This window comes from Octopus sinensis, linkage group LG6, assembly GCF_006345805.1.
Source record: "Octopus sinensis linkage group LG6, ASM634580v1, whole genome shotgun sequence".
In the NCBI taxonomy this organism is placed as follows: domain Eukaryota; kingdom Metazoa; phylum Mollusca; class Cephalopoda; order Octopoda; family Octopodidae; genus Octopus; species Octopus sinensis.
The window spans coordinates 116,461,685-116,482,899 of NC_043002.1; the positions used below are offsets into that span (position 1 = coordinate 116,461,685).

At 35.3% G+C, this 21,215-nt stretch overlaps 2 protein-coding genes across 4 annotated transcripts in view; one reads left to right on the top strand and one right to left on the bottom strand.

The window, feature by feature from the left end:
* The window catches only part of LOC115213334 (glutamate receptor ionotropic, kainate 2-like), a 92,372-nt gene that overhangs the window by 62,193 nt on the left and 8,964 nt on the right, over positions 1–21,215 (top strand). For 2 of the 3 annotated variants that reach the window (XM_036504280.1, XM_036504279.1), the window contains exons 10-11: positions 2,640–2,831; positions 15,031–15,501. In XM_036504280.1, coding sequence (XP_036360173.1) covers positions 2,640–2,831; positions 15,031–15,501 — 663 coding nt within the window. The remainder of the gene's footprint in view (positions 1–2,639; positions 2,832–15,030; positions 15,502–21,215) is intronic. The other variant, XM_036504281.1, reaches the window with a different exon arrangement.
* LOC115213545 (bypass of stop codon protein 1) overlaps positions 12,672–21,215 on the bottom strand; it is a 45,207-nt gene continuing 36,663 nt past the window's right edge. Inside the window, exon 7 of the mRNA XM_036504282.1 lies at positions 12,672–12,684. The gene's annotated coding sequence lies outside the window, so the exon portion shown is untranslated. The remainder of the gene's footprint in view (positions 12,685–21,215) is intronic.

The window sequence follows — 21,215 nt, forward strand, 5'->3', positions numbered from 1 at the left end:
CATAAAGAGGAAACACTCAACCGACAAACCAACAAGTTACGAGAAAGAAAAACAATATTGATTTACCCAATCTTTGAAAACAGTTTATAACGCTATGAAATCTTTATTCTCAAATAAGTTTATTGCTCATCTAAAAGGAAATAACTTATTGTCTCAGAAGGGACTATATATGTATAAAATGAGTTGTCGGTAAATGGCACAGATGTAGAAAAACAAATTAAACCTGTGCAAGAACACATTGATTATTGAACGGCATTTCGTTAATACCATATACTGGAATTGGAATTATGAGAGAGTGTCTAAATTCTGCTTAACCTACTAAACTAGTAAGTATAATATGAGCATCATGAAAGAGTAATTGAGAGGGCAAAAAAGTTCTTAGAACGAAGCAACGAAGAGAACATGAACAAAAAAAAAAATAATATAATGTTTCATCTCTACATTAGAAATAAATAGGGTACACATCGTATGCTCATTAAAAGAGGTGAAATAAGGGCAGAAGAACAACAATGGCAACAAGAATAACAACAACAACATATATACATATATATAGGCGCAGGAGTGGATGTGTGGTAAGAAGCTTGCTTCTCAACCACATGGTTCCCGGTTCAGTCCCACTGTGTGGCACCTTGAGCAAGTGTCTTCTACTATAGCTTCAGGCCGACCAAAGCCTTGTGAGTGGATTTGGTAGACGGAAACTGAAAGAAGCCTGTAGTATATATATATATATATATATATATATATATATATATATGTATTAGTGTGTCTGTGTTTCGCCGCCCCATCGCTTGACAACCGATGTTGGTGTGCTTACATTACCGTAACTTAGCGGTTCGACAAAAGAACTGGATAGAATAAGTATTAGGATTACAAAGGATAAGTGCCGGAGTCAATTTGTTCGGCTAAAGGTAGTGCTCCAGAATGGCCGAAGTCAAATGACTGAAACAAGTAAAAGAATATATATACATACATCTACAAAACACACACAGACGTATTCGCACACACACGTACGCATCCCCCCACCACAGGCAAGCACACTCACATATAATCAAAAAAGATCCTCAAATAAATAATAAAATATTCTGTTCTCTATAACCTGCAAAACTGGACTAAGTGATACGACATGAAAATCGAGAACACCTTAAACGCAAATAAAAAATATAGCTGCACAAATTATAAAAATGGCTAGTTATAAAAAGAAACGTACATAAATAAAGCTAGTGCTTCTTTCAGATTATGACAACAACATATTCAAATAGCTGAACATATCATTTTCTGCATTGAAAACCATGCAATGCAGAATATAGCCAATAATTTGATCGAGTATTCAACTATTTCTATTCGACACTATGCTGGCGCCTACATATAAAAACTTAAACTACATGACGCAAGCAAGCACCAAGTTCTGTATAAGACATTAATCTGGAACGTGTTTGTCCTGAGTGGGAAGGAGATAAACGTAAACTGGTCAAATATTATTTGAAATCATGAAAAAATATTGTCTTGCTTCAGTAACGATGGTCATCCGCCATCATCATCATCAATATGACATCCATGTTTATATGTGTCGGAAAGAGGTTACTGAGGGAGATTTTCTACGGCCGGAAACCCTTCCTGTTGCCAACCGTCACCTGTTTGCAAGTAAGGTAATATTTCCCCACAGCCAGACAAGATTTGAAATGTATGACATTAATAATTTTACAACTAGCACAGGATGTTAAGACAAGGAAACAACATACGCACACTATGCAGGAATAATCCTAGAGCTGTGAAATCTTGTTTGCATTATTTTCAACTCTTCTTATTAATAATTGCAGTTTCTTTCCAGGTAAAATGACATACGACTGTTGAAAGAAGACTTCAAAGAAACTAGTAGCAACCTCTCTTGATAATGGACAAAATTTGTCATCATGATGTTATCAAGTACCTTCAGAAAAAAGAGTTTAGCTCCGAACGTCATTCATGCAGATTTCGTTGACGCTCCAGCTTTATCAAAAGCGCAAAAGTGGGCGCCTAAATTTAGGAGAGCAGAGAGCTTATATATATATATATATATATATATATATATATATATATATATATATATATATATATGTATTTATGTATGTATGTATATACATATGTATGTATGTATGTATGTATGTATGTATGTATGTATGTATGTATGTATGTATGTATGTATGTATGTATGTGTGTGTGTGTGTATGTATACAGGGGACTTCATTTCAGCTTCTGTCTTTCAAGTCCACTCACAGAGATTGAATCGACCCGGAACGGGCCAAAGATACTTGCCCAAGGTGCCAAGGAGTGAGACTGAACTCCAAATCAGAACCTTGTGGTTGGAGAGCACGCTCTCTTCTACACCACGCCTTCGCCCATACATATGCATCGATACAAATGCTATTTAAATATGTTATTAAAACTGGAAGTATGGATGTTTGGAAGCATGGTTTTTTTTAAATGTAGTTTGTTACATGATTTCGACTTTTATAGTAGAACGTATTTTTATGAACACATAACATGCTATGTAATCCACAAGTAGAACATTACATTTTTCATTATTGATAAATAGACAGGTAAGTTCACTTAAAAGTGCAAGAAATGTGCGTGCATTGTTATAAAATCATCTATACTTTCAGGCTTTGCCGTTTATCAAGTATGACTCTAACACAAAGAAATTCAGTGGATTTTGTTACGATATACTTCAAAAGCTTTCCACTATTTTAAACTTTAAATACGAAATTCAATTTGTTAATCGAGACGAAGAAAACCAGCAAAGCTATAACACCAATCCATCCGTAGATTTTCTAATTGACCAACTTGTATCAGGGGTAAGTTCTTTTTTTCAATTTTGAATGTAGTTAATAAATATGAATCATTGTTGCGACAATAATCATATATATTACGTACTTATATTTCCTTACATACATAAATGAATACGAACGCAAATAAACTGGCAAAAGATACATGCTCATTCGATGTTATTAGCTATTTGTTATATGATTATTTTGGGGGTACTGTTGGAATTGCACGCATTAATTGTTTGAATATTTCACTTATGAAATACTATTGGATAACATACAAAGAAAGTGTCATTCGGTATAGTATTACAATCATGTACTGCTGTTTCAAAAATCGGTGTGATGCATACAGAATGCAATGTTGTTCCTATTTTCATCTTCATTTCAATCAACACGAAATGTTTGGTATACATGAAGCGTCGTCGGCGACTTTTTAGTATGGAGGAAAGTGTAGTACTCATAACGTTTCACAGAACCTCTAAGGTTGGTGGGAGGGATGGAGGAAGGTAGCCCCAAAGTAGCGGCCTCACCCAAATGTTTGCAACAGGGCGAATTCCATTAAACGCACCCATGGTTCGTGTGATGGCGTTACACCGGTTGACATTTCTAGTCGACTAGTCAAGATGTCTATATGGTTGACTCTTGTTCATGCTATGCTGTTCCATGTCTTTGTTATTTTCGGCTGCCCAAACAGGGTGGCGCTATATCTATAATTTTAATGTTGTTGCGTTCACATTCATTACTAAGTTGATAGCCACCATCACCACAACCACTTTTATTATTATTATTATTATATTATTATTATTATTATTATTATTATTTATTATTATTATTATTATTATTATTATTATTATTATTATTATTATTATTTATTATTATTATTATTATTATTATTTATTATTATTATATATTATTATTATATTATTATTATTATATTATTATTATATTATTATTATTATTATTATTATTATTATTATTATTATTATTATATTATTATTATTATTAAGGCGTACGATGGACAAAATGCTTAGCGGTATTTCGCCTGTCGCTACGTTCTGAGTTAAAATTCCGCCGACGTCGACTTTACCTTTCATCCTTTTGGGGGTCGATAAATTAAGTACCAGTTGAGTACTGGGGTTAATGCAATCGATAATCCCCTCCCTCCAAATTTCAGGCCTTGTACGTTTAATCATCATCATCATCATTATCATTATCATTATTATTATTATTATTATTATCACCATTATTATTTTTCCTTCTTTCTTCAAATTTTCTTCCGTTTCTCGCCGAGTGTTTTCCGTACACCTAGGGCAGAGAAGCTCATTGTATGTTTTCCCAGATTACACACGCAAATTGACAGGTAAAATATGTATTTAAAAAATTAATGAATAAATAAAGTCATGACTGGATGTTGTTTTCACAGCGATAATGCTCTTCTCAGTACATGAGCCGTTCCAGTTAACACGATTGTTTGCACTTACTATTATTATTATTATTATTATTATTATTATTAGATTACTGGGGTCAATGCAGTCAACTAACCCTCTCCTCCAGATTTGAGGCTTTGTGTCTATAGTACAAAAGATTATTATGGCGGTGAACTGGCACAATCGATAGCAAGCCGGACAAAATACTCAGCGGCATTTCGTCGGCCTTTACATTCAGAGTTCAAATTCTGCTGAGGTTAACTTTGCCTCTCATCGGGGTAGATAAAATAAATATCAGTTCATGATTAGGATCGATGTAATCGACTAAACCCTGGCCCCCGAAATTGCTGGTCTTGTGCCAAAATTTGAAACTATTATTATTATTATTATTATTATTATTATTATTATTATTATTATATTATTATTATTATTATTCTATGTTTGACTTTTGCTTTATATTTGTACAAGTTGGCTCCGAGTCTCACCCAGAGACCTCAAGAGACAACAGGGTTGGAAGTTCATGTTGTTGTTATGCCTAGTGTGCCATATATTTGGTGGGTGGGGTGTTGTACTAATGAATGTCTAAAAAAAGTTTTTTTTTTTATTTAAACCGAAAATTATGTTTGTTTTAAACCTTGAGATTACATAGAAAGTATTTTGCGTAGGATATGAGCAGTTCCCATGAGCACTATCTTTTGAATTTCTGCCATTTTGGGGTTTCCTGGTATCTGAGTTAGGTAGCTATCAGCCCCTTTTGCTATCATTCCCAGGGCACCTATGACAACAGGTATTGTTTTAGTCTTCAGGTTCCACATTTTGCTGATTTCTATTTCAAGATCTTTATATTTGCTCAGTTTTTGGTAGGTCTTGACAGATACGTTTATATCGATTGGGACAGTCATATCAATGAGGAGGCATGTTCTTTGTTTGAAGTCTTTCAATATGATGTCTGGCCTATTTGCATCTATCTTTCTGTCAGTTTGAATGGTGAAGTTCCAGAGGAGTGAGATGTGGTCATTTTCAAGCACTGGGGGTGGTTTGTGTTCCCAAACCAGGCAAATCCAGGTTTTTACAGATTACCCAGTGAATATATTGTGCAGCTCTATCGTGCCTGTTGAGATACTCTGTAGGCGCTAGAAGACTGCAATGGTTTCATTTTGTTGCTTGCATACACGACACGTTGGACTGCTTCTGATCTTTAATATGTTGGCCTGGTAGTTTCTTGTTGGTAGGCATTGATCTTGAGCTGCTATGATAAACCCCTCTGTTTCAGATTTTAAGCCAGAGGCCATTAGCCATTGATGGGTCAGGGCTTTGTCAACATCTGCATTATTTGCTCTCTTTGGGTATTTGCCATAGAGAGGTTTTTCTTGCCATTTATCATTCAGAATATCTAAGGCCGCAGATTTAGCACGGGTTTTCATGTGCTTAGCTTTTTCTGTGCCTGTTTCTTGTATGTCTATCTCTAATTCCGAAATTTGTTGTATTCGGAATTCACTTAGATATTCCTTGGCCTGTTTTGTTACTGAGTATGATGCTTTCTTGTTTTCATGTTTTGAGACAAGTTTTAACATCCAGTCCTCAGAGTTTTTCAGGTAGGTGTCTAGGCCAATTGTAGCAATCTTCATTGTTATTGCCAGTTGTAAAAGTCCACGGCCTCCCTCTTTTCTTGGCAGATAAAGTCGTTCTATATCTGCCTTAGGGTGGTGCATTCTATGCATTGTCAACAGTTTTCGTATTTTTCTGTCAAGATTACCTATTTCAGTAATTGACCAGTTAACGATATTGAAACTGTAAGTCACGACTGGTATGGCTAATGCATTGATCGCTTCGATCCTGTTTCTCGCATTCGGCTCTGTCTTGAGTATTGCTCTTACTCTGCGATAACATTCTCTCCTGATCCTTTCCTTCATCTCTGAATGCCTTATTCCTTCTCCTTCATTTACCCCTAGATACTTGTAGTTCTCTGCTGGTTCTAATTCTTTTATGACATTCTGCTGGTCAAGGTTAACGTTAGATGTTTCTGTCATTTTTCCTTTGATAAAGGTAGCTTTTGCGCACTTATCGAGGCCAAGTTACATTCTGATGTCATCACTGAATTGTTTGACAATCGCTAGCAAGCCCTTGAGTTGTTGGTCATTTTTTGCAATATTATTATTATTATTATTATTATTATTATTATTATTATTATTATTATATTATTATTATTATTATTATTATTATCAAGTGAGAAAGCAATGCATGCCATCAAATTGACACTGGGGTATAAATATACTAAGCCACTATACCAACCATGGCTACCCGTCCGATTAGGGTACACCAGGCACATGCATAACAACCATATGTCCGCGACATGGTGACCTTGTATCATGATGGACAGTGCATGACGTTGCAGGTAGAGCTCGGTTAAAATTTCCTAATCAAGTAGCCCATGTTGCCCAAAAGGTCCCTGAATAAAGTTTGTTTAAAGATGATGAAAGAAACACCCATATTTTCAGAGGTGAATTATTCAAAGATTTCCTCTTAACACACGGCTGTGATGCTCCCCCACTACTCTTGCTCGCGATCAGAGATGTACATGTCGTCAGCCACTAAGGGACATGCAAATGACAAGCAAATCTGTGATATTGAGCAGAATATTTGCCCATCTTTTATATCAAGAAAAACAAACATACATGATGACACTTCCAAATAGTCAAGATGAGAAGCAATAAGAGTCACTATTATTATCATTATCATCTTTTTTCAATTCTGTTTCTATTTCTTACCGTGTGTGTTCCTGACACCCATAGCAGGTAAACTCACAGTATACATAGGTAGGTCATTAATATAAACACACCAGAGCGATCATTTACAAAGTCATGTAACAGAAAAAGAAGAAAGACAGAGAACAAAAGGAAAAAAGAAAAAAATGAAAAATTCAAAGAAAATAAAGGAGAAAAAAGGAAAGAAAATTCACAGCGACAATGCTCTTCTCAGTACATCTGATGTAGTAGTTAAGACAATATTTTACACTTTCTCCATGGATAGTAAGTGAGGGATGATTCTCAAATAATGTTTAGTTCCTTTTTTGATCATTCCAAGTGCTTCTAAAATCACTGGTATTGTAACCGTCTTGTGATGCCACATCTTTTCGATTTCGATTTGCAAATCTTTATATTTTCTGAGCTTATGAAATTCTTTTGTGGAGATATCAAAGTCATAGGGTATGCTTATGTCTCTCACAACAATATCCGGTTTATTGGTTTTGATATTCCGGTATATACTGAAAAGTCTCGAAGAGTCGTTGCATTTTCCCTTCCGGTCTCGGGGTGGTGCTTGTATCATTTGTCAGCAGTTTGGCTCTTATAATCTGATACATTATCCAGTGTAGATATTGGCCAACTCTGTCGTGTTTTGATTTATTCTCTACAGGTGCTAAAACCTTACACACTGTCTCAATCCCACCGTTGCAGTATCGGCACTTTGGGTCTACTCTATTTTTCATCACACTGGCTTGATAGTTCCAGGTAAATAAGCTCTGATTTTGAACAGCCAAAACAAAACCTTCACTCTCTTCGCTACTGAGCTCAGTAGCTACTGATAGGAATGCTTCTGGTCTACATCAGCTTGCTACGGGCTACATATTTGCCTTACAGAAGTTTTTATTCCCACCTAACCTGGGTATTATGCATGAACTCCCTAGCAAAACTTTTGCTCTCCTACATAACAGAATGAAACTTCTTACGTCTCACGTGCTTTTCAACGAGCTTTAGCATCCAATCGTTAGATGTTTCAAGATATTTTGCAAGTCCAATTGTGGTGGTTTTGTAAGAGATTTCAAACTGAATCAAGCACCGACCACCTTGAGCTCTGGGAAAGTGAAGACGATCTGAGTTTGCCTTTGGGTGGTGCATCTTATTGCAAGTCAGCAGCATACGGATTTTCCTGTTAATCTTCCTTAATTAGCTCATGTTCCAGTTGAACACATTGAAACTAAATAACAGCGGGAAATGCTAAGGAACTTATTGCTAACACCTTGTCACGTGCATTTAACTCGGATTTAAGGACTGCTCGAACTCTTCTGTAACATTTCTTCCTGATCTCTTTAATGTTTGCATGCTGAATGCTAGATAATTTATTCCTCCTTTATTCCGAGGTATTTGTAAGTTTGTTCCTGCTCGAGTTCTTTTATAACTGTGTCTACGTCTAACTGAATGTGCGGTCTTCACTTCTGGAAAGTGGCCTTGGCACATTTATCCAGACCAAATTCCATCCCGATATCATCACTGAATAATTTATCAGTACGTAGTCCTTCAAGCTCATTGTCGTCTTTGCCATAGAGTTTTAAGTCATCCATATAAAATAGATGACTTATTTTCTTGTCGCTAATTTTATACCTGTTAAGTTTACTTGTAAGGGGTATTAGGGCTATGCAAAAAGTAGAGGTGAAAGTGAGTTACCTTTAGCATGTTTTTCGAAACCGAATCTCGCATTGATTTTGTCAGTAAATCCGTGTACTCTCTGCGGTAGTGTTGCTAGTTATTTATCATTTGTGATATGCAACTTGCGATCACCCAAAAGATGGTTGATTGACATAATGTAGCATCTATATCCAAGTACAGTTATGTTTAACATGTCGGTTAAACACGTGAATACCAGAGAGAATAGGAATGGACAGAGAGATTTACCTAGGAATATTCTTTTAATGGACATGGGTTTGTTTTTAGAATTCTCTCTTTTGTCTGAAACTGCAAAATTCCATATAATCATGACTTGGTTCATGCATCTTCTTATCAGTGCTACCTTACTCATAATTTGTATTTCTATGATCCAAATATGAGAAATGCCATGAAAAGCCTCAATCCATGTCATATATGGACCACAAATTTGTGACTTGTATGGTCAACGTAGATAGACTTCGTAAACTGGGACCAGCTTACTGGAAGCGGAATTCATCTTTCTCGGTGCGCCAACCTTAGAGACACTGAATTTGGAAATAAGTCATGCAGGTATTGATGGGAGAGTCGTCAATGATTGTTGGTAGCTCGCTTTGAAAAGAGTGATTAGAGTAGAATAGATAAGGTTTAGAAAGGAAAGAGCGAAAGAGGAAACGAGATTAGTGAAGATCTAGTTAGAAACATAGAATTGATGTTTAGGAAAGGCATCAATACAGACATGCTCGTTGCAAGATTAGCTTTTGATAATTTTTCAACGCGATGTACGAACGCTACGTTAATACTATTAAGACGCATGCATCTAAGAGACGGAATAACGAAAAGCGTTCGAAACATCCGAGTGACAGATGTGCAACCTAGTAACAAAACTACTATTTGGTCTTAGGTGGACATGATGCCCCAAGTAGCTTAACTATTTTGGTGAAGCGGTGGGCCGAGTCCCATCAGAGACTCCCATTCCTACCTCGACGGCCTGCCACGTCTCTTTGTAATAGAGGCATAGTGCTGAGAAAAGCCAATGATAGTCACAGAAACACAGGAAGTGACAACTATTTGCACGAGTAGCAAATCCGTTAGTTTGGATTGCCTACCCGAAGAAGCTTTATGTTTATATGTTAAACTTTTCCAATGGCCCCTGTGCAGATATATACATTAACTTGTAGCAAAACCAAAGAATCTCAGTCACGTGGTGGCGCTGCTGATGAAAGACACGAGCCAGGGGAATCATATTGCTAAATGTAGATCTTAAAATTCTGGCCTAGGTACAAGTGAAGAGGTCAACTATTGTCGTCTGTAGTCTGATTCGTGTTCCACAAACACGCACTATCTCAAATATATCTATAAACGACATCCTACACTTCATGTGATACTTCATAAGCAGGGTGAGTGGGAAACAAACGTGGAATGGGTGAGGCTTTTTTATCTTCTATGTTATACTTCTTTCAGTCATAAGACTGTAGCCATGCTGGGACACGGCCTTGAAGAATTTTAGTCGATCTTATCGACCCCAATACTTATTTTCTTTTGTAAACCCTTGTACTTATTCTATCGGTCTTTTTTGCCGAACCGCTAAGTTACGGGGACGTAAGTACATAAATACCGGTTGTCAAGTGGTGGTGGGAGACAAACACATACACAAAAACAAATGCATATATGCATTAACAACCGCACGATACATGATAATGCCCAAAGTAATAGGAATTCCAGGACTACTCTATGGTACAATCCTAGATTCGGGAAACAAGTTATTTCCAACATTCTGAAGCTGTTTTATACTGCGATAGAGAAACACTTTCCCAAGTCTAGCAAATACCATAGAATATTCAATACACACAATGTCGGGCTCGCTTTTTCCACTCACTGTAGCCTAGCATATATGATAGCAGCACACAACGCGAGAAGACTATCTTACTTTCGCAGGACCGATGAAAACAGCAGACTAGACAATAAAAGCGACACCATTAACAGGAATATTGATAATGGTAAACTGGGTGACAGGACAGGAATAGTAAAACACAGAAGAGACTCGAACACACTAACACCGTTGTCACACTCAATACCGATAGTAGTAGCTGAAACACGGGTTGTAGCAAACATACATCACCTGGTTTGGATGGTCTGCCCCATGGGCGTTACGTCTGCCTATCTATCTATCTATCTATCTATCTATCTATCTATCTATCTATCTATCTATCTATCTATCTATCTATCTATCTATCTGTCTGTCTGCCTATCTATCTATCTGTCTATCTATCCATCTGTCTGTCTGTCTATCTATCTATCTATCTATCTATCTATCTATCTATCTATCTATCTATCTATCTATCTATCTATCTATCTAACTATCTATCTATCTATCCATCCATCCATCCATCCAACCATCCATCCATCCATCCATCCATCCATCCATCCATCCATCTATCTATCTATCTATCTATCTATCTATCTATCTATCTATCTATCCATCCATCCATCCATCCATCCATCCATCCATCCATCCATCCATCTATCTATCTATCTATCTATCTATCTATCTATCTATCTATCTATCTATCTATCTATCTATATAAAATTTACATCTTATATAGGAAAAAAGTTTTCGAAAAAAATTCTATCAATGGCCAGCATATTAAAAAATACTTTTAAAGGTTAAATTTATAAACAATTTATAAACAAGGGCAAAAGAAAAAGTTTCTAATGCCAAATATGCCGAAAATAGACACTTCGTCAATAACCATATAATTTATCACTATAAGTACGTGTCTCGAAGAAAGCCGACAAAAATTTATACAAACATTCCGTTATTACCATGTCGGACCTGATTTCAGAGTTAATTCATAAGAACCTTCTCTTTATCAGTGATAAATGCGGTATAGCAATAAGTGTAATACTTACTCATACCCATGGAAGAAGCAAACACTAAGTCATGAGCAGAATTAAGTACCCCAAATATATCCAGGCTTTCTTCGAGACACCTACTTATAGTAATAAATTATATGGTTATTAACGAAGTGTCTATTTTCGGCATATTTGGCATTAGAATGTTTTTCTTTTGCCCTTGTTTATAAGTTGTATATATATATATCTACGTGTATGTGAGAGAGACTTGCTCCGTGAACTTTTTTGATAAATATCTGCTACAACTGCAAGCAAACGAGCGAATCTCCAGTTCTGTCTAGTGGGGAGTAGTGACGCTGCCAAGGAAAGACGAGAGGGAAAAGATATGCATAATATCCTGCCTATAACTCTGCTAAATGCAGAGCTTAAAATTTTGACCAAGATGTTAGCAAAGAGTTTGGGGCTAGTCGTGGAGAAGTAGTAGGGAAAGCACAGATGTTGGCAGTGCCGACCCGATCTATTTACAATTTGCACGCCATGCAACAGATTATTGAGAACCCTCTCTATAATCTATTGCATGGAGGGTAGGTAGTAAATCTGGCTTTATTGATACTCTAATGATTTGAATCAAATGAAAACTTTCGAGAGAGTCGACTATCGCTACTAGGTAACCGCTCTTCAGAAAACCGCTTTTGTTACGTTTATTCATACCCCAAAGAATCCCCTTCAACATGATGCTCCTCCACTGCTCTTGCTCGTGATCAGAGATGCACATGTCGTCAGCCACTAAGGGACATGCTGAACTGGTTAAGGTCAAGTAACTGACAAACAAAGCAGAATAGTTAACTTACCAGGATTCATGCTGAATATGGGATGGTACATTTCTGCAGGTATTTTATTATTATTATCATTATTATTATTATTATTATTATTATTATTATTATTATTATTATTATTATTATTATTATTATTATTATTCAGTAGTTTTATTTTTATAGCGTGTTTTCACTTCACTAACGGGCGCAGCTCTGTGTGCCTTGGGTATGTGCTGTGATTTGTTGTGATGCTCTGATGGTTATTGTATGGAAAGTGTTCTGCGTAGGATGTGTGCAGTGCCTAGTAGTGCAATTTTCTGTATGTTATATGTGTTTGTAAGTCCTGGTGTTTTTGTTATGTATGTGTCTGAATATTTTTTTATCATGCCTAATGCACCTACTATGATATGAATTGTTTCTGTTTTCAGATTCCACATTCTAGTTACCTCTTTTTCCAGGTCTTTGTATTTTGAGAGTTTCTCCATTTCTGTTAAAGACACGTTGTCATCTGCCGGTATTGATACATCAATTAGAAAGCATTTTTTTTCTTCATGATCTCTGACAACTATATCTGGTCTGTTGGCCTTAATTTCTCTATCTGTGTGTATCGGCATATCCCAGAGTATGGTTGCTTTCTCGTTTTCTGTGACCTTTTCTGGTGTGTGCCTATACCATCTTTTTTCTGTTGTTATTCCATAATGTTGGCATAGCTTCCAATGTATGTAGGTTCCAACTCTGTCATGTCTGTGAATATATTCCTTCTTAGCCAGGACTGGGCAGCTGGAGATAATATGATTTATTGTTTCTTGTCCATCTCCACATATTCTGCAGTTACTTGTAATATTTCTTTTCATTACATGTTTTTGGTAATTTCTGGTGGGGAGGCTTTGGTCTTGTGCTGCAATTAAAAATAATAATAATAATAATAATAATAATAATAATAATAATAATAATAATAATCATAATAATAATAATAATAATAATAATAATTATTATTATTATTATATGTTTGGCTTTTGCTTTGTATTTGTGCAAGTTGACTCCAAGTCCTATCCAGAGACCACAAGTTACAACAAGTTCGAAGTTCAAGTTGGTAGAAATTTAGAAGTTTGTTTCAAAAGTAATTTTATTATAAGATGATAGTATGATCTTAAAATAACAGAAAAAGGTGTTTATTATTATTATTATTATTATTATTATTATTATTATTATTATTATTATTATTATTATTATTATTCCTTCGTAACACAGTGTAGGTAGAAATGTGCCGGAGTCTTTAGTCATCTGTCAAGTCGCAACAAGAACCTCAGACAGATAATACTTTCCTTATGATGTGCGTTGTGTTCAATAAGGCTGCTTTTTGCAAGACATCAATTTCCAGTTACCTTAAGAACAGTTCTATATTTAAGAGATGAGGAATTATGTACATTATTTACATTATTTACATTTGACGGATAGTTATCCTCATCTTGTTTCTTGTTAACGTTTTGGCCTTCATGAGGTACTCTCCAGCCTTCATCAGGTGTCCTGGGGAAATTTCGAATCTGGGTTCTCATTCCTACGGTATTTTGCGATGTTATAATAATAATAATAATAATAATAATAATAATAATAATAATAATAATAATAATTATTATTATTATTATTATTATTACTATTGTTATTATTATATATATATTTTTCATTGTTGCTTTATCATAAACACCACATTCCTTTTGCCCCCTGTTATACCTTACACTGGCGCTTCGATACCACCCTCGCACACACTATACAATTACTCCTGCACACTAAACTCCTATACTGCCGCGAACCTACGCCTCCTTATTCTTAAACTTGCGTAACTCTATACACTAATATACACCCCCCACAAAAGATCGTTCACACATCTCTCCTATTCTCACCTCAAAACAGAGATGCACTCATGTATACGCATCCAGTCCGATATCCGTTCCAAAATACAGCATAGAACCGCATGTCACCGGTGCTTAACCCTCTTTTTCTGTCTTCCTCTGACCATATTATTTCTTTTACTCCTTCATTTTTCTTTTCTTTCTTCAGAGGAAGGACTAAAATTTGAAGAGTCAAGAATCTTTAAGCGTTAAACTACCACAACTTTCGTGAAAATTGTCCCCCTCATGTTATTTTCTTCTTTTTATGATAATCGCCTTCCAGTGTCTGCATCTGGGTGTATGATTGTTTTTTTTTTCCTCTGATTTTTCCATATCTGTGTAATACTTTTAAGTGCATTGGTGCCTATAAAGAAAGGTAATCTTTGGTTAAACAGAGTTCAGTAAAATGATATATTCTTTCAGAATTGATAAAAATATTAGTTTGATACCTTAAAGGCAATTCTCCAACATAGTCGTAATCTAATCACTGAAATAAGTAAAAGAAAGGAAAATGCATATATTGTATATATGTATGTGTGTATGTGTGTGTGTATGTAGAAAAATAATAAAAAGAAAATGTGTGGTGTGGTATTTAAATGTTTATAGGGCATACAAGTGTTTCAACAACATGACGAAATACATAACAACAGTAGAAAACTATGCAATCATGCATCACGCCTCATCAGTGTCCCACCTTAAATAAGTAACGTTTTCTTTGATTATTCCAAATATACATCATTTATGATTATAGTTTGAATAATATTTAATAATTATTTTCATCTGTATTTCTCAGTCATGTTTTAAGATATTCTTTTCTCTTACAGAATGCTTCAATGGCAATCGGCGCCATACCAATGTCATCTAAGAAAGAAATGATTGTTTCGTCATCTTATAGTATTCTAACTTCGAAAACAAGCATTTTAATTCATCGTCCAAAGAGTGAGCCGCAATTCTTCCAGTTTCTCTCTCCATTTTCCGAGAATCTGTGGTATTCTCTTGTACTATTTATGTTAGTTGTCACTTTCGCGTTGTTTCTTATGTCTCGGTACGATCAAACGCAAGAAAAGACGAATTTTAATTTGAAAGAAAGTTTATGGTATTCCTTAAATGTTTTACTGAACAATGGAACTGAATATTCTCCACAGACAACATCGACACGCACCATCATAGCGTTTTACTGGTTTTGTATTCTTATTATAAATGCTGCTTATACAGCGAACCTAACAGCTTTCCTGACAAAACAACGGTCCGACCAGAGCATCAAAACTATTAGACAACTAGTTGATCAATCACAGGTAATGTTTAAATGAACATTTACACCTTAAAATATAGTCAATTGTAGTTACAAAATGACAGAATAGAAATAAGCTGTTTAAATATATGTATATAAGATATATATATATATATTTATTATATACATATATATATATATTACATATTATATATATATATATATATTATATATATATATATATATATATATTATATATATATATATATATATATGTATATATGTGTGTGTGTGTGTGTGTGTGTGTGTGTGTGTGTGTGTGTGTGTGTACATAGCCATGTATGTATATTTTTGTATATAATCTTGTGCTAAAATTTGATGTTGATGCATTTGATATTAACCAATTTCGAAGTCATAATATTTTTATAAACAAAATATATAGTTGAGTAGCTTTGACAGTATATCGTAACACTTCAGCATAAGCAAGGCGGATATTGAACATTACAAATTTAGAATATGACGAATATCTTACATTATTTACTTTCATTGTTCTCAATTTCAGGTTGCAGCCACCTTTGTGTCTGTCGTGTCTCTTTTCCTCACGCTAATATCGAATGCCACTCTTTCAGTTTTTTTTTTAATTATTTACAGTGATCGATAAAATACTTGTTAATATTAAACTGGGCGCCATTCAGTAGCTTATATAGTTTCCTTACAAATTATAACCCTTGTGAGTAGTGAAAATATATCAATAATTTGTCCACATATCGTTCTAATTCAATTATTTTAGAAAACCGGTCTTAATTATTCCCCCAGGAATGAAAATCTATGACCGTCTATAGAGACTCTAATTCATGATGAAACAGCATACTTTCGTATTATTTCAAATTATACAAAACCTAATAATTGCAAAGAAGACAATGTACAGTAATGGACGTCTGCAATAATGTTAGGCGAGGAACTATCGTTATACAAAGGTACAATATGTAAAGTAAAACAATGAATCCATCGTAATCTGTGACTATTTGAAAAGTTTGAAATATAATACCCAATGAATTATTTCTTTAAATAATAATACAAAGTAGATGGAATTATAATTTAAGGGATAAAAGTACGAATTCACTAAATAATAAAATTATGTTTGGTGCTTTTTCGAACAGTGAAAACGTGTGTATACAAAATCGAAGCATACACACGCTTTCATGCACACACACACACACACACACACACACACACACACACACACACACACAAATACACTCGCATAAATACGCACATACGTATATTTAACATATACGCACATGAACCTGAGTGGCATATTTTATTGTTATTGTTGGTCTTGTGAGTTATTATTATTATTATTATTATTATATTATTATTATTATTATTATTATCATTATCATTATTATTATTATTATTATTATCATTATTATTATTATTATTTTTATTATTATTATCAGTAGTATTAGTACTATTATTATTAAGGCGGCGAGCTGGCAGAAACGTTAGCACGCCGGGCGAAATGCGTAGCCGTATTTCGTCTGCCGTTACGTTCTGAGTTCCGCCGAGGTCGACTTTGCCTTTCATCCTTTCGGGTTCGATTAAATAAGTACCAGTAACGCACTGGGGTCGATATAATCGACTTAATCCGTTTGTCTGTCCTTGGTTGTCCCTTCTGTGTTTAGCCCCTTGTGGGTAGTAAAAAAATAGATATTTCGTCTGTCTTTATGTTCTGAGGTCAAATTCCGCCGATGTTGATTTTGCCTGACATCCTTTCGGCGTCGATAAATTAAGTACCATTTGCGTACTGGGGTCGATCTAACCGACTGGCACCTCCCCGAAAATTTCGGGCCTTGTGCCTAGAGTAGAAAAGAATATTTGGTGACTACAAGACTCTTCGAATCTCAAGAATCTTCCTTGCAGAAAAGTATGTTCTGCAGCTCGACAGTGCAAGTTTCAATTAAAATTTTTTTCAATCTTTTAGGAATCAGTTTGGGTTTTGTGCGAAGTGCACCAATTACTATAGGAATATTTTTTGTCTCGGTCTTCCAGTCTCTGCAGCTTTCTGTCTGAATCCTAAATATTTCTCATTTTTTTCAATTTATATAGTATCGTCTATGCCATCATAGGGAATTGCAAAATGTGTGATCTTACACGGTTTATTTTGTCCTCTACGATTACACCCGGCCTTCAAGTTCCAATAGCATTGTCAGTCTTTATGGGAAAATCTCACAATATCATGTAATTCTCATTTTCTCTCATAGCCCTTGGTTAATGTTCATACCACTTTCTTGTTGTTTTGCAGCAACACATTCAAGCTAACATTGCAATGCACTCTTTCTCCTACATAGTCAAGTCTGCACTTTTAATCTTTTAGTCTTAATATACTGTTCTCAATCGAAAGATGATTGATATTTTCGTCTCTTTTCCCGCAGATTCTAATTTTACTGTGTTGTCAATCTGTAATACTTTTCTCTTTGAATTATCCTACAGTTCCGGTCACTTTTTGGCTGCCGATAGTATTGTTTACCCTGCACATAATTTTTCAAACCTAGTTTCGCAATATTAACAGTGTCTTCTGCGTATAGTAAACTTTTGCTACCTTCCTTTCTTTTAGAGCGGAGTGCATTGTACACGTGAGCAGCTTTCTACTTCTATTCAAGTTCTGTAGCTCGACCTTTGCTGACTTCAGAGAGGAAGCAGACTATCTCAATACTGGCAGAGTCCTCGTATTAATAGCTTTCAGGATATGTTTCCCATTGTTTCGAACACCTTCCTAATTCTCCTCTTGTACTCTTTAATGACTTTCTCTCTCTCATTTCTCGTTCCATTACCCTATCGTCCTGTAGCACTCCTAAATATTTGTTTCCTTCGTTATGCTACAGCAATCTCATGATGTCACGTGGTAATTTTGTACTATCGAAGTATAACTTCCGGCCTCTTTTCATAATTAGTACTGCGCACTTAGTTACCCAAAAACTGCATTCGGGTATCTTTGCTGAATACTTTCACTGTTTGGATCAAGGAATCCAGGTCTTTCTCATTTTGTTTTGTATACAGCGTGAGGTCATTCTGGTAAAGTAGGTGATTTATTCTCATCTTGGATTTTTAAAACAAATTGGTAAGCCTGGATGTTTTCTCTAGTATATTTGTCAGAGGAATTAGTGCAAGGACCAAGAGAAAAGGAGAGATCGAGTTTCCTAGGAAAAGGCCCCTGTCTTTTTTTTACGTTGGTTATGTCATCATAGAGAAGTTGGGAATGTTTAGAGCAAAGAAAGTACAACGAATCAAAGAACCATTCTGGAAAAGGAGAATAAAAGAAAGCATTAATACATAGGGGGATGGCTTAAATAAGATCGCAGATATATGGAGAAGAAATATGAGGCTCAGTGAAAGAAAATAGAATTATATCAATAAGAAATATCACCTGAGGATACGGGCAATCTATATCAGATATGTTAAAACAAAAAATCAAAGCAAAAGGAATTAAGACTATAGTTTAACTAAAATCATTTGTTTAGAACAAATTAGAATCTGTTCTGCGAAACTCTGGATAGAGGAGAAAAGGAGAAAGCTGTGTTACCTGATCCCAAGGAAGAAACTTCGTTTTGAAGCAAGATCTGGTCAGAGAATGTCAAAGACAACAACAGGACACCCTAGCTCCATGAAGTGTAAGAAAAATTCAAAGACACGGATATACAGGAGGACATTGTCATCGCATTGGAAGATATTCAAAGTGGAGTTGGCTAAATGAGAAATTGGAAGGCAGCTGGTCGGGACTTAATTCAGTGTTTTTGGTCCAAGGTTTTGACGAAATTACATCCTAAACTACAAAAACTCCTGGAGAGCTGTGTATATCAAGGAATTGTATCAGAATGGATAGTCAAAGGAAGTACTGTGTTGATGCAGAAGGACCTAGCCAATAACTATCGACCTGGCCAATAACTATCGTCCGATTGCTTGTTTACTCATGATGTTTACTCATCCACTTGTCGTCCCGGTAGAGATATGTCCCTACTGCGGGCATTCATACAGGTGTGCAGCAATCCTCTCGTGCAATTGTGTAAAATTCTTCAGCCAGTAACCTTGTACTCCATTTGGGTCAAATCCGTTCCAATTTGCTATTTTTTAACTTCAGTTGTTTCACTGAATACAGATCAATTTTGACGTTCTTTTGTCTTGGTACAGTTACAAGTTGTCCTTCTATCTGTGTTAGCCTCTCTACACTTTCTTTATGTCTCACTGGCCTTTTCCAAAGTTCTATCCAAAATACTTTACTTCCTTTTGCATTAGATATCAGTTCCTGATGTATTCCCCCTCTGTTTCTCCCAAAAGACACCGTCTATTTAATTGAAACAATCTATTCTGTTCAAAATCTTTGCGTCTAACATAATGTCTTTTCAATTCGGCCTCTAACGCTGTCACCCTTTATGTCAATTCTTCGTGTTTTCCCCTTTCTTCTAATCTGTGCTGTCCATTCAATTTTCTGATTACAATCTCATTCTTCAGTTCTCCTCTCATTATCCTATTTAATTGCCCCAGTTCCTTCCTTATCTTTTCGAACTTCATTCATATTCTCTTCCTCCAGTTTGGTTCTTTCTTTCCCTTCCTTTTCCGCTTGTATCCTATAATGTCAGCTACGTTAGCAACAGCAATAATTAGCTAGTTTGTTTCACTATTGTTCTGTGTTTTAACCCAGCTCAAAACGCCATTTACTTTGATTGTGTCTCTCCTTACTTTTCCTTTGTCCATATGCCTTGCATTTGGTCGCACTTCATTGTTCACACTACAAACTTTATCTCGCAGCATTTCTAGAACCTTTTTCTCTTCATCGTTTAAGTGTTGTGCCACATTTACTATCATTTGTCCAGCTAGATAATCTTCAGTATTTATTTCCTATTTATTTCATCAGTATTCACAGGCACATAATGATTTCCTTATTTTTCATTTTTCTTTCATTTACCCCTAAATGAAAGAATCTGAGTCATCAGTTACAGGAAAAGGTCCTTCTACAGAAAATGCTTCGTGGAGGAATCGTTCTAACGCAAACACGTTAAAAGATAATGAAAGTTTCAGGTAACAGATCCAGTTTCTGCCGAGAAAAGTGTAACGAAAGGAAACGTCGTAGAAGTGAAATATATATATGTATATATATATATATATATATATATATATATATATATATATATATATATATTATATATATATATATATATATATATATATAGTTCTGTGTGGAACAAGAAAAATCTAAATAAGAGAAAAACAATAGTAATTAGAAGAAAAAGAAACGAAGAACAATAAACTATTGTTGTGTTGAAAGAGAAAAATATACGTATAATATAATATAATTCTGTGTGGAACAAGAAAAATCTAAATAAGAAAAATAATGCTGGTAAGAAGAAAAAGTTTTTAAAAAAATGATGCGTTGAAAAAAAGTGAGAAGTGGGATGGTCCACTACTACCAAATAGCGGACTGATACAATAGAGTCAGTGAGCCAGGTACGCTGTTGGGGTCAGCCCCGCAGAGACGGCGAAATACATCGTCATAATGCGAGACATAACAATATCCATATAGTTCACCGGTAAAAAAAACTGACAATAGTTCCCACATCAGCAGAAGTTACGTTATTGTTCGAAAGCTGAATAAGATATTACTCTTTCAAGATCCTTGACACATAACAATGTATTTCCCTTTGTTATTAAGCTGGATACTGAACCTTCCTGCGAGCACTTATCCAGCTGTTCTGCTACGCTCTTATGAAGCCTTCCCTGTTT